Raw genomic sequence first — 22,395 nt, forward strand, 5'->3', positions numbered from 1 at the left:
TGGAGGGGGTGTTTGAGAAGCTGCAGAGATGGCTCCGTGGAGCGAGCTCACCGGGCAAGCTACTTGCCGAGTCTGTAGTCACGGACCTGGTGCATAAGCACAGAAGCGACTTCTTGGTCATGTCAACAGCATATGCCGTTGGTCTTCTGAACGTCTCTCTTAGAGACTTTACTATATTCTGCCTTGTTTATAGTTAGAAGTTCCATTCGTCTTTGTAGCACATAGTACCTAGTGCTGTGCTTTGCATCTTTGAGAAAGGAAATTAATGTTCCAAGATCTGGGCTAAGATTTTGCATAGTTTCCCCTTTTAATATTTATAGAAAGAAGTCGGGGTGAGAAGAACCAGACTTACTTTTATGGTAGAGAACCATCTTTGCCTGGAAAATTGTGCACTTGACAGAGGTGAGACCTCATGGGCAGGAACCCGGACAAGGAAATGTCACTACACTGCTTTCAATCATGATACAAGGAGAAAAAAAGTGCCCTTGATAAAAGTGGGGAGAACAGAAGAGAGAGAGAGAGAGAGAGAGAAAAGAGAGAAATCAGCAATCAGAGACTGGATCTAGGTGGGTACCAGAGCTCTTGAAATTCTCCCACAGTGGAGTAGAGGAAGGACATTTTAAGAATGGTGGTGTCTGCTGTTGCATTTAAAGATGTTTTTGTTATTACAGTGCAAGCCCCTCCTCTGCTTTAGTCTTTAGAGCATGCTCTCCACATTCAGGAAAGTTTTATCTGAGTAGTGTTGTGGGGGTTAGGGTGGGAGGATGAAATAATTAAAGCCTGTTTTGCCTTTAGGGTCTAATTGGTAGGGAAGAGAGACATCTTGTCCAGAAACAGGGGCCTGAAAACAGATGTAAACCTTCCAACTCTCCCCACTCCTTGAGGTTGGCATTCATTTGCAGAATTCCACTGGATATGGATTGATTTTTTTTTTTTTTTTTTTTTTTTTTTTTTTTTTTTGCGGTACGCAGGCCTCTCACTGTTGTGCCCTCTCCCGTTGCGGAGCACAGGCTCTGGACGCGCAGGCTCAGCGGCAATGGCTCACGGGCCCAGCTGCTCCGCGGCATGTGGGATGTGGGATCTTCCCGGACCGGGGCACGAACACGTGTCCCCTGCATCGGCAGGCGGACTCTCAACCACTGTGCCACCAGGGGAGCCCTATGGATTGATTTTTTTTTTTTTTTTTTTTTTTGCGGTACGCGGGCCTCTCACTGTTGTGGCCTCTCCCATTGCGGAGCACAGGCTCCGGACGTACAGGCTCAGCAGCCATGGCTCACGGGCCCAGCCGCTCCGCGGCATGTGGGATCTTCCCGGACCGGGGCACGAACCCGTGTCCCCTGCATCGGCAGGTGGACTCTCAACCACTGTGCCACCAGGGAAGCCCTGGATTGATTTTTAAAGTTTGAGCCCATTTTGGGACTTCCCTGGTGGTCCAGTGGGTAAGACTCAGCTGCGCTCCTAATGCAGGGGGCCCGGGTTCAATCCCTGGTCGGGGAACTAGGTCCCGCATGCATGCTGCTACTAAGAGTCCACATGCTGCAACTAAGAAGTCTGCATGCTGCAGCTAAGACCCGGCACAGCCAAAATAAACAAACAAATAAATAAATAAATAAAGTTTGAGCCCATTTTATCTGGATTTCAAGGAGCAAAACCCTCCCTTGAACTCTGGTTTACATTTGACATTTTTCAAGGAAGGCATTTCAATCCTTATGTTAAATTATTTATACATGAAGTCCCAGATTGGGGAATGATCTCACTTCTTTTTCTCTTTTAACATTTCTTCTTTTTCCCTCAGAACCCTCCCCCCAACAAGATACAGTATCTCCTTCCAGTTCGAAGATGATAATTGGGAGCCACTCTCAGAAGGGCGTATGATCTTGAGGGATAGATTTACTCTTTCCAACCCCACTCTCTTGTCCAGCCTCTCTGACCAAGTGCTTACACATGTGAGACAGCTGCTTAGAGTGAGGAGTAAGGATCTGACCAGAAAAAAGACAGAAATTAAGACAGAAATTAACTGGGATACATAACTAAACTGTGACCTCATTAACACTATGCCTTAACCGAGTTAACTGCTGCAGAATCTCCAAGGTACAATAGGCCTGCCAAGCCAGTTTGCTTGTTGTCCCCCCCCTACTAATTAGATGAGGTAATTATTGCCGTTTAAGCTTTTCCTAGTTCATTCCCTGTACTTGAAACAAACAATTTCCTGCCATTTCCCTGTCATTCTACATCGATAACTTCCTTCAAGTACTGACTCAAAACACACCTCCTCCAGGAAGACCCTCTTGACTGAACCCATCTCTCGACATTATTCTGAACACATAATGCCACATAAAGTAGCATGAATCCTATATTCTCTAGTTGTTTCATGTGCATGTGGATGTTCTCCTAGGTTATAAAAATAGACACTATTACTTTTTTTTTAACCTACCATTATATATATATATATTTTTTCTTTTTCTTTTTTTTGGCTGCACCTCGTGGCTTGTGGGCTCTTAGTTCCCGCCCTTGGCAGTGAAAGCACAGAGTCCCAACCACTGGACCACCAGGGAATTCCCGACACCATTACTTCTAAGTTTCTACCTCCAAACCAGTTAGTATAGGGCTGAATACAATGGTGAATCCTCAGTAGACATTTGTTAGAAGAATGAAAACTGAGGCTTAAAGACAGGCAGGCATCTGCCTAGAGTTATCCAAATATGAATTCAGTAGTGAAATCCAGAAGGACTATTTGCATAAGAGGGCTTTGCCACCACTTCCGGCCTCCTCCTCCCCCACACTGTGCATCTCCCTGAGCCCTGGAAGTAACTGTGTTACCTATATCATATCCCTTTTTTCCCTCCTGGGAAATCCTCTTTCTGTGCTCTGAATAATATTAAAAATAACTCTTCTAGCCCTTCTTCCTCCTTCCAGCTGCCCAGAGAACCCGGCTGGCAAACTTCCTTGTTCACCTCCACTCAGGAGCCAGAACCAGGCACGTGACCCCAGCTCAACCCCTGACTCCAATTCCTCAGGTTACCAAAAGCTATTTCGGGCATTGGAGGCCATGTAGTCCTCTTCTCCCCATCCTCTGGGCCATATACTAGCTTAGCCCTTCCTGGAAGGTCCATCATACCCAATAGCCAAGTCAGCATATCCCAACACCCATATCCATCAGATCCCCAACTACCTTCAGTTTCTACTTCTTCAGCCTCCTCCTCATCATCATCAAATATTGTGTCTGTTCCCATGTGCTGCTCTGCTTGAGCATCCTTTTTTTTTTTTTTTCCATAGAAAACAAAACCAATAGGGGGCTTCCCTGATGTTGCAGTGGTTAAGAATCTGCCTGCCAATGCAGCGGACACGGATGGGTTCGAGCCCTGGTACTAGAAGATCCCACATGCCACGGAGCAACTAAGCCCATGGGCCACAACTACTGAGCCTGCACTCTAGAGCCTGCGAGCCACAACTACTGAAGCCTGCGCGCCTAGAGCCCGTGCTCTGCAACAAGAGAAGCCACCAAGATGAGAAGCCCGCGCACTGCAACGAAGAGTAGGCCCCGCTCTCCACAACTAGAGAAAAGCCCGCACTCAGCAATGAAGACCCAACGCAGCCAAAAATAAATAAATAAATTTATTAAAAAACACAAAAATCAAAAAACCAATAAACAGTCCTGTGCTGGAGGACTCTGACTAACAAGAAGTTTAAAATCCCTTCTGCAACATTGGACTCCTGTATGTCAAAGATGTAAGGTGAAATGAACAGCAAAGATGTGCAATTTAAACCTGATTGTGTCTACAACACAGAGAATATAGCCAGTATTTTATAATAACTATAAATGAAGTATAACCTTTAAAAATGTGAATCACTGTTGTACATCTGTAACATATAATATTGTACATCAACTATATCTCAATTTAAAAAAGTTAAAAAACAAACCCCAAAAAGAGCAACCTGATTGTGATAGTGTAAACTAAGTATGGAAGTGATAAAGAGACCTAACAAAAGGGAAAGAACCTGTTAACCATGGAAGACTTCCTGGAAGAGGTAAGTTTTCAGTAAAACTGTGAATTTTATTTTCAAAATGGTAAAAATTCAAAAAATTTACAGGTATATAGTGATAGGTAATTTTTCCTCTCATTCCTTATTCCCTGTTCCCCAGTTTCTCTCTCCAAGAAAAACCACTGACACTTGTCTTGTGTCTCTTTCCAGGGATCAAGATCCTGAAGGTAACGAGGGGCATAGATTGTTGACAGCAAAGGAGGGGGCTTTTATACCTCTGCCTTGACAGGGGGCCATCCTGCTGTGCTCTTTCCTAAATGTGTTCCTTTCTTAGAACGCATATATTGAGTTGCTGAGCTCTGAACAGGACCCTGAATCACCTTGTATAAACTGTACCAATTTTTCAATATCCACTTTTCTTCTCTCTTTTTCCCTTTTTGGGATGGGATGAACTCCATCCAGATCTTGCCTGACTGGCCGCTCTCTGGCCTCTCCAATGGAGGAGGGGAAACACCCCGACCATTTTCGGGGGAGAAACCCGATTGAGCCTTTTGAAGTGTAGCCACCCTACCACCTTAACCTGGCAATGGAGTAATTAGGGAATCGAAAAGCCCGCTTCTGTTGGCCTTGGAGTCCTCCTTCAACTACCAGCTAGCCTGTCCTCTCTGTGGGGTTTTTCTGCAGGTAAGAGTCCTTGTTTATTTGTTTTTTTTTTTTCTCCGCAGCTTGGGCACTTTTGCTCTTTCCTTTCTCCCCAGCTCTTGTCACCGCCAGTGGAGATACGCGCCTTCCCTCCCCTGGGGCTATTGCCATATATAACCCCCAGATCTCCACGCCCTGCTTCCCCAAGTCTGTGGGGGATTCTGAGGTGTGTAATCGTGGACGGGAGGCGTTAGCTCGGAGGAGGCATTTTGGGCTGGGTGAGACCTGGCTAGCCATTTGGTCCTCAGGTTGGAAGGCACCGCAGCAGGGCCAAGGCCTGAGTTGCCGCTAGGGTTTTGTGGAGAACCCCCCGGGTCGCCCGACTGGAGCGGAGAGCACGGCGCCGCTGGCCTGGGGAGCCGGGGAACCAGCGGCTGAGGCTGGGGGCACCCGAGCCGCTGGGACCGCCAAGGCGGGGCGGAGGGCGCCGCGGCCTGGGGCAGCCTGCGCCGCAAGCGCCCTGCGGCCGGGCCCAGAACAGCCGCCAGGGAGCGCTGCGGGCTCCCGCTCCCGCCCCCTGGTAGGCGGGGCTGCGCTCTCCCCGCAGCCGCCGCCGCAGCCGCCGCCTGGGCCGCCCCGTGTCCCCGGTGGAGCCGCCGCCGCCGCCGCCGGGAGCTCGATGCGGACGGAGCCCGGGCCGGGCCATGGGGATCCTCAGCATCACGGACCAGGTCAGCCCTCCCGCCCTTGCTCGCTTCCTCCTTCCAGGGCCCGACGCCGCCGCCACGCGAGCCCGGGGATGTGCGGCCTAGGCTGGGCCCGAGCCCGGGGCTCCCGCCCCGCCCCACGCCGCGCTCCCCTCAACCAAGCCGGTGTCCTTGGGGGCCTGGTGACCGGCGGAGACACCGCGGAAGCCCCCTGCGGCCAGGACCCCAGAGCGGAGCCCCTCCAGCGTCTCCCCCCGCCCAAACCCGGTGTCCCCCACCCCACTCCCCGGTTCCGCTCCGGCCCGCTCCCTGAAAACCGGTTCTCCCTGCAGCCGCCCCTGGTCCAGGCCATCTTTAGCCGAGATGTGGAGGAAGTGCGTTCCCTCCTCTCGCAGAAGGAGAACATCAATGTGCTGGTGAGTTGAGACCAGGGAGGATGGCGAGCCAGTAATCTGGGCCCTGGTGTTCAGGACCCCTCCCCACCAATGGGGCGGCTCCGTGTTTCCTCGGCTCGGGTGAGGCCGCAGCTCTTTCCACCCTGGGATGGGCGACTGCTCTACATTTGGGGATGGAGAGCAGGTCAGGCTTAGAGCAGAGACCAGTAGGGCTGAGGATGCCCAGAAACGGTGTTCTCTTCTGAACCATCCGTGTCTGCAGCGCCTCCACCCCTCCTGGCAGAAGGAGACTGCTTCGCGGGCCCGTGGCGCCCACCCCCTGACTCCACCCTCCCTCGGTGCTTGCTTTGACCTAGGACTGGGGTTTAGGAGGCCGCAGAACCTGTGGGAAGAGGTTGTGGGGAAAGGCCTGGAGCACGAAGACTTGGGCTTGGGTCCTGGATCGTTCACCCCTACAGCTGCTCCTCTTCTCTGCCTTCCTAGGACCAAGAGAGGCGAACCCCACTTCATGCTGCTGCCTACGTAGGCGATGTCCCCATCCTCCAGTTGCTACTGATGTCAGGTGAAAGTGGGGAGCTGGAAGGTGTGGCAGCTAGGGAGGGGACCTGAGGGAGGAGCCTTTTTGTCGTATCCAAGGATTGTCCTCTGGTGCTTGGTCCAGGCAAGCTTCCGTCTCCATCCAGATTCTCTGGCCTGATTACTGGCTTTCTTCCCCACCTGCTCTCCACCTCCCACCAAAAGAGCATATTATATCCCCACAGGTGCTAACGTCAATGCTAAGGACACACTGTGGCTGACCCCTCTTCATCGTGCTGCTGCTTCCCGAAATGAGGTACTGGCCTTCCACCTCTTTTCTCCCTTCCAAAGAGGATGACTTGGTTAAAGGTCGGAAGATAAGGGTTGGAGAGCCTTAGTCCTCTGCGCTACAAGTTGGTCTATCCCCAGGCCCGGAGGAGACCAGGCCTTGGCCCCTCCCTCCTACCCCTAGAACTGGCTGGTAAGGGGGGGGCTGAGTGTTGGTAGCTGATGTGACGTCAGGGGAGAGCTTAACACTGGGCTGGCAGACTGCAGGGGCCCTGCTGCCAGGCCTTAGTGACTCATCCCTCCCTGGGGGGCCACCGTGGAGTCTGATCCCCCTCTGGGCACTGAGATTTCTTTCCTTGTGATGGAGGGATGGGGGTAGTGATTTGTTGCATCCCTGCCCCTCAAGCAGCATGAAAGTTGACACCACGAGAGTCAAACATGCCCCATCAGTTGGGTCCCTCAACCCTGAAGAGCGGGAAGAGATGACCTTCTTCTTGGCTTGGCAGTCACTTCCCTGGCTCCAGCCACCAGGGGGAGGGACTGAGGCCAATGGGAATGGGGTGGGTGGTGAATAGGAGGGGCGTTTTAGCCTGGGTTTTGGAGAGGAGCCAGTATCTGTTTGCTTACCTAGGTAATGGAAATGATTCTGATGCATATGGAAGGGCTGAAGGGGGGTATCTGGGGAGCATTTATCTTTCCTAAAAATGGTGGGGGATTGGGATCCTCTACATGTGTGGATTTGCTTAGTAGTGGCTGTATATATGGGTGAAGATTTTCAGGGTTTGGGTTATGAACGATACCAGGTGGCTTGGGGAGGAGATCCACGTTTTCCTCAGCAAGGGAGGGAAAATTTTAAGCTCTAAGAAGTTCCAGAAGATGGAAAGTAGGTATTGAAAGGCTAGGTATGTTGGAAAAAATGAGGAGAGACTCTGTGCTGGGAGAGTGGGGAGATGGGGTCACAGGTGCTGTGCTGACCTATTCGCCCCTCCATTTCCTGTTGGTTTACCTCCTGCTCCCCCTCTGTCTTCTCTCTTATCCCCTGCCCCTCAACAGAAGGTGCTGGGATTGCTGCTGGCACATTCAGCAGATGTGAATGCCCGGGACAAGCTGTGGCAGACACCGTTGCATGTGGCTGCCGCCAACCGGGCCACCAAGTGTGCTGAGGCTCTAGCACCATTACTGAGCAGCCTCAACGTGGCTGACAGGAGCGGGCGCAGTGCCCTGCACCACGCAGTGCATAGTGGGCATCTGGAGGTGAGGACCGCTCCAGTCCACGCCCAGCCTCGTGCCTTCTTCCTTCCCTTCCTGCTCACCTTCTCCTGCCTCCAAACCATTAGGCCTGGGGAGCAGCAGCCCAGATGATTATGTAAACACTTGGGCTCAAGCACCAAATGAATGGTTGGGTTAGATGGAAATTCTTGACTTGGACCTCAGGAGGGTGATAAAGCCTCTGAAGTTGCATGGAAAATGTTTGCATACATGTTTTTTTCTGAAGTGAGAGTCCGTGTCTTTCAGCACATTTAGAAGACTTCAAAGGAGTTTAAAAACCACTGAATTACCTGAAGAGACTCCCTTAAGTTTACCTCAAAACTTCCAGATCTATCTGGGATCTCCTTAGTGCCTGCTTTCTCTGTTCCCTCTAGTTCTCCAGATTGTTCTGCCCAAGAACAGAGACATTAGGCTGCCTCAGCCTTTTCAGGTGCTAAGGGCTCTGCTCTTAGGTATGTTGAAGGCATGAACCTGGCTCTAAACAGGTGTCTTTCATGTCCTGAAACAGACGGTGAACCTGCTTCTCAGTAAGGGAGCCAGCCTGAATGTCTGTGACAAAAAGGAACGGCAGCCTCTGCACTGGGCGGCTTTTCTAGGTGAGAAGAGAATCACAGGGAGAGCAGGACTTGGGATTCCTAGGGCAGGGATGGAGAGAGGGGTGCTCGGGGCCCTAGAGTTCACCCTCCACCTCCTTGAGAGCATACTCTCTTTTCCCAGGGCATTTGGAGGTCCTGAAACTGCTGGTGGCACGGGGAGCAGACCTTGGCTGCAAGGACCGCAAGGGCTATGGGCTGCTCCATACAGCTGCTGCCAGTGGCCAGATTGAAGTGGTGAAGTACCTGCTACGGATGGGGGCTGAGGTCAGGGTGCTGAGCACGGGGGGGCGGCCTGGGGGTAAGGGCAGGGAGCTGGAGGTCGCAGTCTGTTAGGGAGATAGGAAGGCGCTGGGATTTTGGTGTGGTTTGGGGAGGTCGGGAAGATGTGGTGAGAGGATCTGAACAATGCTTATCTTAAGCAGTAGTGCCCCCAGTCCTTGGGTCCGGAACCTGAGGGGTCTGAGGCAGTCAATGGATTTCTGGGATTCTCTAGGCTATCTGTGCTGGCTTCCACTTTGTTTAAACTGATGTCTCCCTTATCCCCTTACCCTCACCCCTGGAAATCCAGATTGATGAGCCCAACGCTTTTGGAAACACAGCTTTGCACATCGCCTGCTACCTGGGCCAGGATGCTGTGGCTATCGAGCTGGTGAACGCAGGAGCCAATGTCAACCAGCCAAATGACAAGGGCTTTACACCACTGCATGTGGCTGCGGTCTCCACCAATGGCGCGCTCTGCTTGGAGCTGTTGGTCAATAATGGGGCTGATGTCAACTACCAGGTGCCTGAAGGGATGAGTATGAGACCAGTGGGGAGAGGGGCCTGGCTCTGGGGGTGCTGACCGTATCTTTTGCTCTGGATAACTCTATGGGGAATGGTCTGCTTGCATCCTGGGTTGATCAGTCCTTCCCAGGGGCCCAGGAAAATGTGGGCTGAGAAGATGTCCATATGATCACCCCGTCCTCAGAGACGTGTCCTTTGGAAGGGGGAACAGGGCACTCTCTGTGCTTTGCACTAGGGGGAAAAAAATGCCATGTTTCCACAGAGCAAAGAAGGGAAAAGTCCTCTGCACATGGCTGCCATCCATGGCCGTTTCACCCGCTCCCAGATCCTCATCCAGAATGGTATGGACCTGGAAGACGTTGTGATCTCTTCTCCCCCCTCAGAGAACTCATCCCTAGAAACACCTTTTCTTCCTCATTCCACCCCCCCACCCCATCTTCCAATCAGGATGGGCACCTGTAGCTCTGAGCAAGGCACCTGTGGAAATGGCCCTGCTCTGCCTGCCCAGCCCCCTCAGGCTGACAAACGAGATAACACGTGTAGAAGGCTTAGCCTGGCCCCTGGCACATAACAAAGACTCAGACGGTAGCTAACTAGTGCGAGTGGTCTGAAGCCAAAGGTCTGAGTGTGTGGGTGTGCGTCCCCCCTTTCAGGCAGCGAGATTGATTGTGCCGACAAATTTGGGAACACGCCACTGCACGTGGCCGCTCGCTACGGACACGAGCTGCTCATCAGCACCCTCATGACCAACGGCGCGGATACCGCCCGGTGAGTCCGGACCCCTGACCCCACTTCCAGGCTGCCTCAGATCTAGGCTGGTGGTAGGCCACAGAAAAGAGGTCTGCATCTGGTCCCTCCTTGACCCGAGGACTGAGTCCCTCCCCTTCTCCCCAGGCGTGGCATCCATGACATGTTCCCCTTGCACTTAGCTGTTCTCTTTGGATTCTCTGACTGTTGTCGTAAGCTTCTTTCCTCAGGTATGAGCTGACTGGTTCGGGGGTTGGGCAGGTGGGCAGGAGAGCAGAGGCCTTTCCCGGCTCTGCTCAGAGCCCTCAGATGGGATCTGTGGCTGTTCTGCCCCTTCAGGTCAGCTGTACAGCATTGTATCCTCACTCAGCAACGAGCACGTGCTTTCAGCTGGGTTTGACATCAATACACCTGACAACCTTGGCCGTACCTGTCTTCATGCTGCTGCTTCTGGAGGGTGAGTTTTCTTCCCTCTGTCTCAGGCCTTGAGAAGGAGGCTGGGCCGGGGTCTGGGCCCCTTCTTCTTTCCTGCCCAGAGCTCCCCACCTCACGGTGAGAGCAGTGGCAGCAGAAAGGGCTGTCCAGTTCCATCCTCCTTCAGCCCTTCCCTGGGGAGAATCCTGTGGCTTCTCCTTGAGCCCTCTTTCTCCCCTTAACCTGCATCCTCCTTCCTTTTAGGAATGTTGAATGTCTTAATTTGCTGTTGAGCAGTGGAGCTGACTTGAGGAGGAGAGACAAATTTGGAAGGTGTGATAATGTGCAGGAGTATATATACATAAGGAATATCCGATCAGAGAGACAAGTGATGGAGGGAGGGGTGGGGAGTTGGAGACTAAGTGAGGAGAATATTACCAAGCAGCTTTTGGCTGCACATCTGGTTGCATTTGGATCTGCCCCTGATTCTTTTACCCACCCTCCTTCACTTCTCCCCAGGACCCCACTGCACTATGCAGCCGCCAATGGCAGCTACCAGTGCGCCGTCACACTGGTGACCGCTGGGGCAGGCGTCAACGAGGCCGACTGTAAAGGCTGCTCTCCCCTCCATTACGCTGCCGCCTCTGACACCTACAGGAGGTGAGGCGCCCACTTTGCTCTTCTCAGCCCCACTCTCCTCCCTGAGCGCCTCCCAGACTTCTTCACTCTCCTCCCCCAGGGCGGAGCCCCACTCATCTTCCAGCCACGATGCTGAAGAGGACGAGCCACTGAAGGAGTCCCGCAGGAAGGAGGCCTTCTTGTGAGTAGTCGAGGAGACCCCTGGGGTGCGCTTTCCCAGCAGTGTCGACTCTGGTCCTGTTATTCTCCCACCGTCACCCTGCTGCTGCTTTGCACCCTGAGTTTAGTCCTGGACCAAGCACTGTGGGTACAGACAGAAGCAGGAGACATAGTTCCTTCAAGGAATGGATGGTCTTCTTGAGAGAATCAGAAAAGCTAAACACAAATTCATTTGTTTATTCCACAAGCATTAATTGAGTATTTACTTAATACGTGCCAAGTAATGTGCTGGGTGGTAAGGATAAAAGATGAATTACCCCAAATTTCTGTATGTATACATACATACATACATAACATCTAGTGTAAGATGTTAATAATAGGGGAAACTGGGTGAGGAATATATGGAAACTCTGTATTATCCTCACAATTTTTCTGTAAGTCTAATAAGACTGTTATAAATAAAGGGTTTATTTATTTATTTATTTATTTATTTTTGCGGTACGTGGGCCTCTCACTGCTGTGGCCTCTCCCGTTGCGGAACACAGGCTCCGGACGTGCAGGCTTAGCGGCCATGGCTCACGGGCCCAGCCGCTCCGCGGCATGTGGGATGTTCCCGGACTGGGGCATGAACCCGTGTCCCCTGCATCAGCAGGCGGACCCTCAACCACTGTGCCACCAGGGAAGCCCAAGGGTTTATTTTTTTTTAAAAAAGATATTTAAAATCCAAGAGGCTCAACTCTGTGACCTTTGGCCAGTAACTTAACCTCTCTGTGCCTCAGTTTCCTCAACCATAGTGGGATAATAATAGCTGTCTCAAAGGATCAGTATGAAGATTAAGTGATTTAATACACATGGAATGCTTAGAATAGTGTTTGACACGTTGTAAGTGTTAAATGCTGTATTAATATTTCTACTAGTACAACTACTACTGAGCTGTAAGAGTGGTGCCGGGGAATAGAGGGGAGGAGGCACCTAACTGGGAAGTTTGGGGAAGGCCTCCCAGAGAAGAGGATTCTGGGAGCGAGTATGAGATGAGTAGGCCTTTTCAGGTGGGCTGGGTGGAGAAGGCAGGGGTCAGTATGCCTGGAGGTGGGGTGAGAGTGTGTTGATCACAGGTTGGTAACTGATAACTGTGCTCCAGGTTCTCTAGGAGAGCATTCAAAGGATAGAGGAGGGCGTTCAAGCAAGAGTGGTTCAGGGCAGGCCTGGAGGTGGTAGGTCTGGGTCTGGGCTTGAATGGGCAGGAGTTAGCCTACCAAGAGTGGGGGATGGGTGTTGGCCAGCTAGGTCTGGAGGGGCTTCCTTGCCCTCTCCTCTGCTCTTCCCAAACTGTGCCCTCCCTGGCTGGGCCTGTCCCCTCCTCACAGTCTACTCCTGTCCCCCAGCTGTTTGGAATTCTTACTGGATAACGGTGCAGACCCCTCCCTGCGGGACAGGCAGGGCTACACAGCCGTGCACTATGCAGCTGCCTATGGCAATAGACAGAACCTTGAACTGGTACGTGTGGGACCTGGCCTGGGGGAGAGGAGCAGGGCAGGGCACAGCACACAGTCTACTTTTGTATCTGTGGATTCTCAAACCAAGGGGTGGTTGAATCAAATGTGGTCTCTAGATCCAGGGGCTTTGGGGGTTGCTGTGGGTGGGGTCAAGGGGTAATATCTTGGGAATACCAGAACCTCAGCACCTACTATTCTGTCCATTGCAGCTCTTAGAAATGTCCTTTAACTGCCTGGAGGATGTAGAGAGCACCATTCCAGTCAGCCCTTTGCACTTAGCTGTGAGTCCCAGGTCTTTTCCTCTTGCCTTCCTTGTCCCTACCTGCCCCAGGTTGGCACACAGGTATAAGCACGTGTGAATCCGTCCTTGCTTCTGCCTTCTTGTGGGGATGTCGCAAGCAGGCAGTGGTCTGGAGAGGGGCCCAAGGAGCTCACGGGGAGGCCTGTTGCCTGGAGTCTTCCTGTGGGCCCCAAGAACAGAGTGGGGACAGTGTCCCGAGCTGTATCCATTGGTTGCCTGCACCCCTCCAGGCCTACAACGGTCACTGTGAAGCCCTGAAGACACTGGCTGAGACGCTGGTGAATCTGGATGTAAGGGACCACAAGGGCCGGACCGCGCTCTTCCTGGCCACTGAGCGAGGCTCCACTGAGTGTGTGGAGGTGCTAACAGCCCATGGCGCCTCTGCCCTCATCAAGGAGCGCAAGCGCAAGTGGACACCCCTGCACGCTGCTGGTGGGTGCACCCTTTGGGCTGCTCCCTCCCCTTGCCACGCCAGGCCTCCTCCAAGACTGGTCCCCAGATCCCTCCTGAACCCTGAGGGGACTGGGGTTGGGATGGAGTAGGACGAGGAGGATGGAAACTGCAAGTCCTGATTCATAGCCTCCTATCCCCCAAGATTTCTCCCTGCCCCAGGTCTTCCCATAACCTCCACCCTTCACCTGGCCTTCTTGCCCCGACCATGCCCTGACACAGACCCCCTTTTCTTCTAGCTGCCTCTGGCCACACTGATTCCCTGCACTTGCTGATCGACAGTGGGGAAAGAGCTGACATCACGGATGTCATGGATGCCTATGGACAGTGAGTGTTGGCCAGGGGTGGGGTGCAGGGTTCCCATCCCTGCCAGGCCCTCACCCTTTTCTTGCCCCCTCTGTAGAACCCCACTGATGCTGGCCATCATGAATGGCCATGTGGACTGTGTACATCTGCTGCTAGAGAAAGGATCCACAGCTGATGCTGCTGACCTCCGGGGCCGCACTGCCCTCCACCGTGGGGTGAGTGAGCTCCTGGGTAGGGTCGCTCACAGAAGGGCCTGGACATGGGAGCACAACAGTAGGACATCAGATTGTCTAGCACGTGGGCCAGGATCTTGTGCCCAGGGTCTTAGTGGGCCTTACTGTATTTGCTCCAGGATGAGTATCTGACGTCTGCAGCTGATCTCCCTGATTACCTTGCTCTGTAATCACATACAGCCACCTGCTCACCACCCACACTCTGCCCCAGGGTACCCAGCTGGCCCTGTCCTGTTGGATAATGATGCCACGACCTCGTCCTTCTCCACCATCACCTGTCTTAAAGCTGCCTCCTCCTCATCCCACGGGATTCTTTGACTCAATGTCCCACTATAGAAGGCCAGGATTAACTCTCACCATCCTGATTGTCAGTTGGCATAGAGTCAGGGAAGGAGATGCTCACCCCTAACACTTAGAATCATTGTTGTAAAGACGAGGATTGGAGCCCTGGAATTGGTTCCTACTCCTGGGCCAGCCCCAGTGACTGGCCATTGGAAAGGGAGTTTCAGCTACACCCCCATGTCACCCACAGGCAGTGACTGGCTGTGAGGACTGCCTGGCTGCCCTGCTGGACCACGATGCGTTTGTGCTGTGCCGAGACTTCAAGGGCCGCACACCCATTCATCTGGCCTCAGCCTGTGGCCACACTGCAGTACTGCGGACCCTGCTGCAGGCTGCCCTTTCCACAGACCCCCTGGATACCGGGGTGGATTACAGCGGATACTCGCCCATGCACTGGGCCTCCTACACTGGTGTGGCTCTGGGGCCTTTGTAGGCACAGCTATGTGTGTGGGGTGTAGGGGAGGGCAGACAAGGACTAGTGGGTTGAGGGAGGGACCTGGGTTGCTCTGCATCTGGAAGTAGAATGGAGTGTTGAGAGATGGGACAGGACAGATGGAGGGGACCTTGTTGTCATTTCTCTCCATCACCACTCTTCCTTCCTCATACCCAGGACATGAAGATTGTCTGGAGTTGTTACTTGAACACAGCCCGTTTTCATACCTGGAAGGAAACCCCTTCACTCCTTTGCACTGTGCAGTGTAAGTCCCTTCCTACACCACAGCCCCACTCAGGGGTCTGTGACCTGGGCTTAGGACAGGCAGTCTATTTCCCCTGCCCCTCTTGCTGACCCTTCCTCTTCCCCCAGAATTAATAACCAGGACAGCACCACAGAGATGCTGCTGGGAGCTCTGGGTGCCAAGATTGTGAACAGCCGAGATGCCAAAGGACGGTGAGTGGCGGGAGGCTTGGGGAGAAGCCTCTGTTGCCTCTGGCTTCTTCTTGCTGCTCAGGAGAAAGGGCCTTCCCTGTTTCACTCTGCCCTGACCCCCTCCCCACAGGACCCCTCTTCACGCCGCTGCCTTCGCGGACAACGTCTCCGGGCTCCGGATGCTGCTGCAGCATCAAGCCGAGGTGAACGCCACTGACCACACTGGCCGCACTGCGCTCATGACGGCGGCTGAGAATGGGCAGACCGCTGCTGTGGGTGTGTAGGGGCCGCGTGTGGAAGGGAGGTGCTCCCCTGGGTTTTCGCAAGATGGGTCAGCCCTGCCTGTGGGGTTTAGGAGGCGGGAGGCATGTCTTTGGATGTTTCACCCTCTGCAGATGGGGTGCAAAGGGTATGCAGATAGGAGGGTGCAGAGCCAGGCCGGCACGGCTCTGGAAGGGAGCACCAGCCCCCTCTGTCTCCTTTCTCTTGTAGAATTTCTGCTGTATCGAGGGAAGGCAGACCTTACTGTGCTGGATGAGAACAAGAACACTGCCCTCCACTTGGCCTGTAGCAAGGTACCGCCGGCAGTGCAGCTGGGGCTGTGTAAGGGGCAGGGCCTGATGAAGGGGCTGGGCCTGGTGATTGGAGAGAGGGCCCGGTGGAAGTCAGGATTGTCCAGACTGTCTGACTGGTGGGATAGCTTTCTGTCCGCCTGCTACCCACTCAGCTCCTATTGTCATGCTTCCACTTCACAAGTCTTCACTCTCTGTCCCTCTCCCTCAGGGCCACGAGAAATGTGCCCTCATGATCCTGGCAGAAACCCAAGACCTTGGCCTTATCAATGCTACCAACAGTGCGCTGCAGATGTGAGTGCCCTGGGGAGGGGGCTCTTGGCTGGGGGGCAGGGGGTGGGAGAGGTGGGTGAGGAAGTTGCAGCCCATGTTCCAGGGGCCCTCTGGAACTCACAGTGTTTGCTCAGCAGCACTGCGACTCTGGCTGAGGGTGGAAGTGCAGCTTGCCATTGCCCTGACTTCATGCTCCTCCTTCTTCCTTTCTTCCAAGGCCCCTACACATTGCCGCCCGGAATGGTCTAGCTTCTGTGGTGCAGGCCCTGCTGAGTCGTGGGGCCACAGTGCTGGCTGTGGATGAAGAAGGTGGGTGGGGTCCAGAGCCCCCTGCCCCTCCGGGCTTTGGGATCAGGGACGTTCGTTCTTCCGGAGGTGACTTCTTAAGCTTGCTGGCTAATAAACTAGATTTTCTTCCCAAGGGAACTCTTCAGAGCAGGGACCCAACACCGATAAGCTAGAGTCTCTGAGGGGAGTCTGACGGAACTAGGTGGAGCCAGCAGCGTCCTCAGGAAGACCTCCTGCACACCTCAGCCTCCCAGCCTCCTGTCCCCCAGGCTGGCTCTGCTCTTCACCCCACACTGGGACAGTCTGCCTGTCAGCCTCCCTGGGCCTTTATAGCCCTTGAGTTCTGACCATGCTGGGTGCTTGCCTGCCTTGGCTCCCCTCCACAGATAAGAGAGCTCAGGGCCCAGGGGCAGGTGGATGGGGAGCCAGGGGTACAGGACCCTGGGGCTCAGTTCTCCCCTTTGCTCTGCAGGTCACACCCCGGCATTGGCCTGCGCCCCCAACAAAGATGTGGCAGACTGCCTGGCCTTGATCCTTTCCACCATGAAGCCTTTCCCACCCAAGGACGCTGTCAGTCCTTTCAGCTTCAGCCTGCTCAAGAACTGCGGCATCGCAGCAGCCAAGACGGTGGGTGGCTGCGGTGCCCTGCCCCACGGAGCCTCCTGCCCCTACAGCCAGGAGCGGCATGGCGCCATTGGGTTAGATGGTTGCTACTCCGAGTAGCCCCCTCCCGTGTCCCTCCCCCTGCCGGTGGCTTGATATCTTATTCTATTTATTTAGAAAAAGTCTATACATTTAGGGCACTTTAAAGGAGAACACGACTGGGTTGGGGGGTGGAGGGGGGAAAAAGCACTGGGGAGCAGCTGCTCACCCCTTTGCCACACTATCCTGGCCTGGCAGGGGTCTGGGACCAACAGGGAGCACCCCAGGCCCTTGGTACCCCCAGGGCAACCCCTTCTGCCAAGTGTCCCAAAATGATCGCTCGATGCCTGGCTCCCCCTCTCTTTTATCCCCTCTCTCCGTTCTCCCTTTCTGCTGCCAGCTGCCCCCACTCTTCCCGTTGATTCTCCTCTCTGTCCCCTTCCCCATGCTCCTGCCAGGCAGATCCCCAACTCTTCTTCCATACCCATCACTGCCTCCCTGCTTGGCCGGCCCCTCCATCCCCCCTCCATCCCCGCAGCAGTGAGAAGCCTTAATTTCTGGTACTGTGTGAGCACTCGGGGGGTGTCCCCCTCCCCCTTCAGGGGCAGCTAGCGGACGAGGGGGGAGGGTATTTAGCACTGGGGCCTGGAGCTTTTCCCCCACTTCTGTATCCCATCACCCCTAAAGTTCAAATGCAAAACACTTGAAGCAGCAACTACTGTACCTGGGCCCCAGTCCTGCACGCTCCCTGGCTCCTCATATGCAAATCAAGGGCTGGTTCTGCCCCCACAGCCTGCCCCGCCCTGCTTCCCTCCCCCTCCTGGCCTGGCCCCCTGACCACGCACTTTAACCTTGCTTCTTTCTTTTAACTTCTTTCCGGAGGGCAGAGCCTGTGGCCATTCCCTCTCTGGCTCTCCTCTCCCTTAACTTTGAGGCTTGTCATGAATTTTTAAGTAAGCATTTTATCCTTTAGGGGAAGAAACAAATTAATTTCCTGCCCATTTCAAAACCACAGCCCTAGTGTGTCCTCTGTGTTTCAGGCATGTGTTTGCATGTGTGTGGAGGGAGGGACTGTGTTCTTCCTCCTGTGCCCCCCAATCCCACAGTTCCTCTGTGCCCCGCGTCTGCTGCCACCTTCTGTTATGTCCAAGAGTACCCACTGCCCCCAGTCACTCCTGATCTGAAGCCAAAGAGGGAGGGGCAGGGCAGACTAGGGACCGTGGCTACTCGGGGACCTAGGCTTCCCCTCCGGTGTGAGGATGAAGTTCCGATCTAGGGAGCGACAAGTAGATACTGAGGCTTGGTTCCTGCCTTCCCAGCAGCAGGGAGAGAAGGGATTGAGCTAAGGGCTGCACTGAGAAGATTCCGAGAAGTCGTACCCCAAAAGCCAAACTGGGCTGGAGTGAGGAGGGGGCAGTTTTCTCTCTAAATGTAGCATTGAATTTGGCCCTGGTCCCTTCAGACGCCCTGTCCATCCATCTCCTAGCTAAGCCTCCTGGACAGTTGGACCCACTCCCTCAGCCCAGTGTTCCCTTCCTCACACTCAATACCTCAGCCAGGGGCCAAGACACAGAACTTGAATAGAGGTCATGCTCCCTCCACCCCCCCAGCCCCCCACCCCCCAGTGCATCCTTGCCCAGTTTGGCTGCCATCAGTATTGTCCCCTGAGAACTGGACAGGCTTCGTTTACACAGTACAGGGCCTCCCCCCTTGGGGGTCCCTCGGTCTCCTTCCCCCACCCGTGCTTGCTTTATTCATGCTCTTACCCCCTTTTCAGTTGTGTCCGCTGCACGTCTTGCCACCCTTGCCAAGGGTGGGCTGAGGGGAGAGGGGCATCCCAGGGACTTCTCCCTCCCTAACAGATACCCTTAACCATACCTCATGCTGGTTTCCTGAAGCCTGGGGTGTTTGTCTAAGTCCTTATTCTTTTTGTCATGGTCCCATTTTTATCCCTTCCCTCTCTGTGTCTTGCTTCTCCCAACGCTCAGTTCCTAAACCATTTCAAAGCTTCCAGATGACCATTATTGATGAGAAGGATTGTGCAGCTTTTAGTTTTTATTTTTGTTTTCAAAGCCAAAGGGCCTTGCAGCGCCCCTCTCGCCCACCTCCCTTCGCACCCTGCCCTCCCCTGTACGACAATCAATGTGACCTCTCTTAAGGGCTGCAGCCCCCCACCTCCAGTCCTGCTGGTTCTGCAGAGCTTGCCCCTAACTTCAGTTGTCTCTCATAAAATCTTCCTGTTCCACCCCCTCCCTCTCATTTTGGTGCTGGGAATTAGGTGGCGGGGGGCAGGGGGAGCAGGGAGACGTGTCCTCCAGAGAAAACTCTTGGGGTTTCAGTCGTGTTCTCCTTTATCAATGTTCGGTGATGACAGGAAGAATCTGAGTATTTTGTCAGGAGCCCCATCGTTTTGCTAGATGAGATTTCTGGTGGCTGCCCATCCCCTGCGGCGCCTTCAGCACACCGTCAGCAGTGCTGGGGCAGGTTGCAGGGAGTTCTCTGTCCCTCCTCATGTGGCTGTGAGGAGGCCGGCAGGACGAGCAGCCTCCTCTCCTTATGCCAAAGGAAACCCCACACCCCACCCTGGGCTCCCCAGCCCCTAGTGTTTTTTTGAAGCATTTTGACCATTCTCATGGCCACTGCATATTTATTTTAATGTTAAGTTGTTGTTGTTGTTGTTTTTAAAAAGACCTCTTTGACTTAAACGGGTGTGGAGAAGTAAAGCAGGCAGAATGCCCCCGAATCTTAAGGGGGTAGGGTGGGGAGGAATCATCTCCTTCCCTTCGCCCTCCCTCTCCCCCTCCCCCTCTCCCCACTGCAGCTCTAAAGCACTTGCTTCAAGTAATAAGCACTTTTGAGAAAAGGCCTATTTTAAGTGAGGACCCTGGGAGCAGCCCCAGGTCCCAGCAAAGGAGACGGAGCGAGGGCTACATAGGAGACAGGGAAACCGATGTGTGAATCAGAGGGCGAGAGGAAAAAGAGCCCGTGTTTAGTTTCTGATTTGGGGGGAGATGTTTCTGCTTGGCCGGTGGCTTTGGTAGGGTTGTGTACTATCCTTCAGAAAGACAAATGGCACAAACTGTGGGTCCCAGCACGGACCAGCAGGCCCGGGTCACTGCCACTGTCCAGCGGAGACTGACGGGCCACCTCCCCACCCCGCGGCCCCCTGAGCCATAGGACTGCTGAGAACCACTGAATGTACAGCCCAGGTTGGGGTAGGGAGCAGCCCCTGGGGGAGGGGGCTTCTCCTTTTGTTTGGTGCTGTGGGGGTGGGAGAGGTGAGACTGAGGGACTGCCACCCACCTAGACATGTGTTCCCTGGGGTGGAGGGGCTGAGGAGGGCCTACCTCCCTCTCCGTCCCCAGCCGTGGCCCCTCTTCCTTCCTCATCCCTATCCGTTTTGACTGTAAGTCCAGCTCACCTTTGCCTTCAATATGTAACCAAAGGAAAACTCAATACTGTTTCCACCGCTGTCTGCCCACCCAAGCACCTTCCGACTCCCTGGACCTAGAAGGGGAGAGGAGGCGGGGCTGGGCCGGGGGTTGTGGGGCCCGAGCGAACGGTTCTGCAGCTGTGTGCCCCCAAAACCTCCTCTGGGGTCTTGGAGGGCATCCTGGGAGGGGGCGTGGGGGCCAGGCAGGAGGGGCTGGGAACAGGCGTGCTCGGGACCTTGTGCACATGAGTGTGACTTTGTCCGAGTGACGCTGCTGACTGCCCCAGGGGGAGGCCCCTTCCTCCTTCCCTCTCTGCCATTTCTCACCTCTCCCCACACCCAGCATTCATTCCCCACCTCCCCTTCCTGCCGCAAAGGAAAATAGCCTTACAGACCCTAGCCCAGAACCCCTCCTCCTGGGGCACTCCAGTATGGGGCCCCAGCCCACCTAGTCTGAACCCCACCTTTTAAGAGGGAGGGATGAGGAGCAAAGCAGCCCCTTCCCCTCTAACCATGGTGGCTCCAGCCCTCCTCGGCCTTGACCCAGATTGGGCAAGGGCTGAGGTGAGGAATCTTTGAGGACCAAGCCCAGTGGTCTGGGAAGAGGGAGGTAGAGAGGGAAGGGTCTGACTTGGGGACCCCCTCCTCCCGACCCAACCCCTAGAGAAGCGACCAAATCCCAGAGATGGGAGGAAGCTGGGGTGGGGAGGGTCTGCTCCATGAATTACTTGAAGGTACTGACTCCGAGGCTGCTGTTGCCCACTTAGGTGTGAGGGGGACACTGTCACTGCGTTTGGGAGGGCAGAGGGTGGTGGTGACGAGAGGGTCCACCCTTGGCCCTCGCTCACCCCTGCTAGGCCGTTTCCCTGGGGAGCCTAGCCTGGCCCTCCTGCCTCCATCCCTCACTCTGGGCACCCTCTCCAATTGCACTAAAGTAGCTGTGTGCCAGTCTTACCCCACGCCAGGGTGGGGTCTCTGCTTCCAGTCCTTTCTCCCCACTGCCTCTGCTCCCATCCCGGACAATCTCCTTGTTCCCCTGTATTCCTGGATAGCTCAGCTTTGTGTGTGTGTGTTTGGGGGGTGGGGGTGGGTTCTGGCTGGAGTGGGTTTGGTAGGGGTTTGGGAAGGGCTGGGGGAAAGATGGCGGATGAAAGTCTCCTACCCCCTTCCTCCACTCCAAGCCACAGAAGCCTGGGAGGGAGGGTGCCTACTCTCGCTGCCGTGTGTCTTGCAGATGTGCCAAAACGGGGGTGGGTGGGAGGGGAGGGTGCCTGGCAGAGCAACCCCCAGGGTGGCTCTCTCAAAGCAATACAGTTCCTCCTGCCTGGGGGACGGCAAGACAGGGGAGAGGGTTGGGTTGGGGACCTGGGGGTTCCCTGTGTACAGCTGTGTATATTCAGGGGTGTTCTCTGTCTGGTACCCGCTGTGGGCGTCTACGTGTGTGTGAACCTCCCCTTCCCCGTGCCCTGCATGACCTGTGATGCTGCAGACACCACCATCCTGTGTGCAAGGGTGCGTTGGGGGCACTGAGGGGCATGTCCCATGGCCTGTTGCTCCCTCCACCCTGTGACCCATGTACTCGGTTGTAGGAAGTAAAGAGAACTGAGCACAATTCACTGGATTCTAGTTGAATCTTTCTCTAAGCAATGTTCCCCTTCCTGCCCTTCTCCCTGCCCTGGACTCACCTGTGGTGCTAGCGTTGGGGTCGGGGTGTGTTTCATGCTGGTGGGCAGCAATAAAGGGCAGACCTGCCCAGATGCCTGTATCCCCAGGGTGCTGAGGGCAGCAGGAAAAAGTGGGGACCTTGGTGCATTTGCCTCACCCCTCCCCTTCCTCTCTGGGCTAAAGCACAATGCTCTCCCTGCAGATGGATGCATCCTGCACCCTCCAGGCCCCTCCTCCCCATACCTGCTTTGAGCCCTCCTCCTGCCACATCCTGGTTTTCTATGCTGTTTTGGTGCAAGTACAACTGTCGTAGTCATGGCTTTGGGATGGGTTCTGTTTATTAAAATCCTGTTGCTCCTACTGGCCCTGTGTCCCGCCTCCATTCCT

At 54.5% G+C, this 22,395-nt stretch overlaps 1 protein-coding gene across 2 annotated transcripts; it reads left to right on the plus strand.

Annotated features, from left to right (window-relative positions):
* The first annotated feature begins 5,240 nt into the window (after positions 1-5,240).
* ANKRD52 (ankyrin repeat domain 52) lies at positions 5,241-22,368 on the plus strand. 2 transcript variants are annotated; one of them, XM_060112560.1, is made up of 29 exons: positions 5,241-5,357; positions 5,666-5,749; positions 6,212-6,290; positions 6,490-6,560; positions 7,586-7,786; positions 8,310-8,397; positions 8,519-8,661; positions 8,966-9,178; positions 9,443-9,521; positions 9,834-9,948; positions 10,075-10,157; positions 10,267-10,384; positions 10,606-10,674; positions 10,861-11,001; positions 11,081-11,161; positions 12,525-12,636; positions 12,845-12,916; positions 13,167-13,368; positions 13,626-13,713; positions 13,790-13,907; positions 14,458-14,677; positions 14,878-14,965; positions 15,073-15,156; positions 15,266-15,411; positions 15,628-15,710; positions 15,919-16,001; positions 16,198-16,289; positions 16,741-16,895; positions 22,211-22,368. In XM_060112560.1, exons 1-29 carry the CDS (start codon positions 5,331-5,333, stop codon positions 22,319-22,321), a joined length of 3,246 nt encoding a protein of 1,081 aa, XP_059968543.1. In that variant the 5' UTR covers positions 5,241-5,330; the 3' UTR covers positions 22,322-22,368. The 2 variants fall into 2 exon arrangements, with proteins under 2 accessions (XP_059968543.1, XP_059968544.1); XM_060112561.1 differs by lacking the exon at positions 12,845-12,916.
* The last annotated feature ends 27 nt before the right edge of the window (positions 22,369-22,395 follow it).

Source organism: Mesoplodon densirostris, chromosome 11, assembly GCF_025265405.1.
Source record: "Mesoplodon densirostris isolate mMesDen1 chromosome 11, mMesDen1 primary haplotype, whole genome shotgun sequence".
NCBI lineage: Eukaryota > Metazoa > Chordata > Mammalia > Artiodactyla > Ziphiidae > Mesoplodon > Mesoplodon densirostris.

What these genes read in the sequence shown, in the direction of transcription:
- ANKRD52 (XM_060112560.1), top strand. Translation starts at nt 5,331, where the DNA reads ATGGGGATCCTCAGCATCACGGACCAG. An exon ending in GGGCTGATGTCAACTACCAG is followed by an intron (nt 9,179 to 9,442) that starts GTGCCTGAAGGG and finishes ATGTTTCCACAG; the next exon opens with AGCAAAGAAGGGAAAAGTCC. An exon ending in GCATCGCAGCAGCCAAGACG is followed by an intron (nt 16,896 to 22,210) that starts GTGGGTGGCTGC and finishes CTCTCCCTGCAG; the next exon opens with ATGGATGCATCCTGCACCCT.